We start from the raw sequence: 3,778 nt of genomic DNA, 5'->3' as shown, positions 1-3,778 counted from the left end.
TCCCCCCCCCCCCTCCAGCCCGGCTTCAGCTTGCGCAAGCTATGGGCCTTCACAGGCCCGGGGTTCCTCATGAGCATCGCCTACCTGGACCCCGGCAACATCGAGTCGGACCTGCAGTGCGGGGCCGTGGCCGGCTTCCAGGTAGGCACCAGGCACCAGGGCTGGGGGGGCCCCAGAGGGACTGCGGGCACCAGGGACTGGGGGGCTGCAGGCTGTGGGCGCCATTGGGGGAGCTGTCTTGGGCGGGGGGTGGGCTGTGCTTGGCACTGGACAAACCCCTGCCCAGGGCATGGAGGGAACGACTCCCCTCTGAGCTCTGCCCCCCCCCCCCCCCCCCCCCCCCGCCCCCTCCCCCCCAGCAGCTGCTGTGGGTGCTGCTGTGGGCCACGATCCTGGGCCTGTTGTGCCAGCGCCTGGCCATCCGCCTTGGCGTCGTCACTGGCAAGGACCTGGGCGAGATCTGCTACCTCTACTACCCCAAGGTGAGCTGGGGGGTGGGAGGCTGCCCCCCCACAGACCAGGGGGTACAGGGGTCTCAGGCATGATACTGGTGCATGCCCACAGGTGCCCCGTGTGCTGCTGTGGGTCACCATCGAGCTGGCCATCATCGGCTCTGACATGCAAGAGGTGATCGGGACGGCCATCGCATTCAGCCTGCTCTCGGCCGGACGGTAATGCACCTACCCTGTGGTGACACGCATGGACGGAGGGACACGCATGTCCGGGCCAGGCTGAACCCCACCTCTGCACCCTCTCCCTTCACAGCATCCCCCTCTGGGGTGGGGTCCTTATCACCATCATCGATACCCTCTTCTTCCTCTTCTTGGATAAATATGGTGAGTTCCCGGGGGGGTGCAACTGGATCCAGCCCTCCACCTACTGCAGAGGGGCTCCCCAGACCCCCTCACGCTTCCCTGGACTGCACCCAGGCAGAGCCCCCAGTGGGGGCAGTCCATGGGACCATGGCTGCCCCTGGACTCCCCCCTGTCCCCCCCAGGTCTGCGGAAGTTGGAAGCCTTCTTTGGCCTCCTCATCACCATCATGGCTGTGACCTTCGGCTATGAGGTAAGTGACCCTCCTCACACCCCAGGCCTGTCCTCCCTGCTCCCCCAGCCACGATCTGGGGCATAAGTGGCTTCCAGGAGCTGGGTGGAGGGCATTCGGGGGTTCAGCGCTTCCAGGCTCACCTGTGCCCCTCCCCCTTCTGGCAGTATGTGGTGGTGCGACCGTCCCAGGAGGCCGTGATCCGGGGCATCTTTGTGCCCTACTGCACGGGCTGTGGGCGCGAGGAGCTGCTGCAGGCTGTGGGCATCGTAGGCGCCATCATCATGCCCCACAACATCTACCTGCACTCGTCCCTAGTCAAGGTGAGCCCCCAGCTCTGGTCAAGGTGAGCCCCTGTCCCAGTCCTAGTGAGACCCTTGCCTGGTCATGGTGAGACACCATCCCAGTCACTGTGAAACCCCTGCCCAGATCATGGTGAGACCCCCTACCCTAGTCATGGTCAGACCCCTGTTCCAGTCATGGTGAGACCCTGGCCAGGGTCATGGTGAGACTCCTGCTTATGCCCCCCCGGCCTGCAATGCAGTCTCCAGCCACTGTGAGGGCCACTGTGGTACCCCCGCTTCAGTCACTAAGGGCTACTGCCACAGCCCTGCCTTAGCCAACAAGGGGCACTGCCCCAGGCTTGTGGAAGACTAGTGCCAGCTGATGGTGCCTGCTCTGTGCCCCTCCAGTCCCGCACTGTGGACCGGACACAGCAACAGGAGGTGAGGGAGGCCAATGGGTACTTCCTGCTGGAGTCGTGCCTGGCACTGGGCATTTCCTTCCTCATCAACCTCTTCGTCATGGCTGTCTTTGGCCAGGCCTTCTACCACCGCAGCAACCGCGATGTGGTGAGCACCAACCCCTGTCTGGCCCTGACACCCTCTCCTAGGGGGTCCCAGCCCCCTCCCGACCCCCACCTTCTTCTGACCTGCCCCCACCCATTGCAGCACAACGTGTGCGTCAACAGTAGCGTCAGCCAATACGCCAACATCTTCCCTGCGGACAACAGCACCGTGTCTGTGGACCTCTACCAGGGGGTGAGTGCTGGGGGACGGGGTGGGGCAATGGGAAGGGCTTGCACTGACCCCTCCCCTCCACCCCAGGGCGTCATCCTGGGCTGCTACTTTGGGGCAGCCGCCCTCTACATCTGGGCCGTGGGGATCCTGGCAGCTGGGCAGAGCTCGACCATGACCGGTACCTACGCGGGGCAGTTTGTCATGGAGGTGAGCTGCAGGGGCGGGGGGTCTAGGGCCAGTACTCCCCCAGGGTCATCCCAGCCCCATGGAGGCCTTGGGAGAGGTGGGAGCCCCAATGGCAGACAAGGAAAGCCTGGCAGAAGCATCAGCAGGGAGGCGGATAAACAAGATACATCGTTAGGTTTCAGAGTCAACAGCCTGATGGTGGGGGCAGGTTAAGCCCTACTCATTGGGGCAGGTGGTGGGTGCCTGGATGGGCCTGCCTGAGCAAACCTGCCCCCCACCCCCAAGGGCTGAGTCACGTGGGGGCGGCCTCCCCCATGAGCCCCAGGGCGTTAACTCTGGACTCTAATGATGGCTGCGGCCACAGACAAGAAAGGAGTTTGGGGCTGATCGCAGCGGCCCCAAAACAGCTGCTCTGGGGCTGGAGCCGGAGCTGAGGGGCTGCGGGGAGGGCTTGAGGCCACCACCCCTCCCCGGACCCTTGCCCCCCTGCAGAGGCAGCCACAACCCAGCCATCGAACCACTAAACCACGGACTCCAGGGCCCTTGCACAAGGGAGCAGAGTTCATGCACCTCATTTAAATAATTTGCATAACTGAATCTTGTAATGAGCGGTTCCCTGGGTCCCGCTGACACCTGGTGGCTGCTCAGTGCAGCTGCAGCCACCCAATGCCCCCCACTCCCGACCCGCCTCCCCCAGCCCTGGGCCTGGAAGATACGTGGGCACCGGAACCGCCTGGGGGGGGAGGCAGGGTGCCCAGGCCCCAATCCTGCCCCCAGGCTTGGGCAGGGGGGTGTCCCAGCCTCACCCTGACACCTGCCCCAACACCCCAGGGCTTCCTACAGCTGCGCTGGTCCCGCTTCGCCCGTGTCCTCTTCACTTCAACGTGCTGCAGAGCATTTTGGTGCGGGCAGCGCTGCCCCCCGCCCACGCCCCTGGCCCCCCGGCGCCCCTCACTCCTGCCCCACAGCCCCCAGGGCCCCTCATTCCTGCCCCATGACCCCTGGTACTCCTCAGCCCTAACCTGCAGGCCCTGGCCCTGCCAGTGCCCCTCACCCCCAACCCGCAGCTCCCCAGCCCTGCTGGTGACCCTCACTTCTGCCACCGCGGTCCTGGTGCCTCACACCCTGCCCTGTAGCCCGTCCCCCCCCAACCCTACCAGTGCCCCTCACCCTGTCCTGTGCCCCCAGCTGCCCTTCGCGGTGCTGCCCGTCCTGACCTTCACCAGCCTCCGGCCGCTCATGAACAACTTCACCAACGGCCTGTGAGTAGGGGGGCAAGGGGGGGACCCGAGCAGGGCCCTGGGAGCACGTCCCTGCATCCCACCTGCATGCTCCCGGCTGGGGGTCCAGCAGGTTTGCAGGGGCGGACCTCCCTTCCCTGCCCTTGACCCTGGCCCTGCCCTTGACCCCCCCAGGCCGGGGCAGCTGGTGATGGCACTGATCACGCTGCTGGTCTGTGCCATCAACCTCTACTTCGTGGTGGATTTCCTGCCCTCACTGGGCAGTGTCGCCTACTGGGTGCCTGCGGG

At 65.4% G+C, this 3,778-nt stretch overlaps 1 protein-coding gene across 1 annotated transcript in view; it reads left to right on the top strand.

The window, feature by feature from the left end:
* SLC11A1 (solute carrier family 11 member 1) overlaps positions 1–3,778 on the top strand; it is a gene marked incomplete at its 5' end in the record, with an annotated part of 7,070 nt that overhangs the window by 1,000 nt on the left and 2,292 nt on the right. Inside the window, 13 exon segments of the mRNA XM_006036461.2 lie at positions 19–141; positions 363–482; positions 565–671; positions 766–836; positions 998–1,065; positions 1,212–1,367; positions 1,737–1,895; positions 1,995–2,084; positions 2,151–2,270; positions 3,081–3,126; positions 3,129–3,151; positions 3,438–3,511; positions 3,665–3,773. Coding sequence (XP_006036523.2) covers positions 19–141; positions 363–482; positions 565–671; positions 766–836; positions 998–1,065; positions 1,212–1,367; positions 1,737–1,895; positions 1,995–2,084; positions 2,151–2,270; positions 3,081–3,126; positions 3,129–3,151; positions 3,438–3,511; positions 3,665–3,773 — 1,266 coding nt within the window.

The sequence above is a fragment of the Alligator sinensis genome, unplaced genomic scaffold (assembly GCF_000455745.1).
Source record: "Alligator sinensis unplaced genomic scaffold, ASM45574v1 scaffold1332_1, whole genome shotgun sequence".
Lineage (NCBI taxonomy): Eukaryota > Metazoa > Chordata > Crocodylia > Alligatoridae > Alligator > Alligator sinensis.
This window is presented reverse-complemented; position numbering and strand designations above follow the sequence as displayed.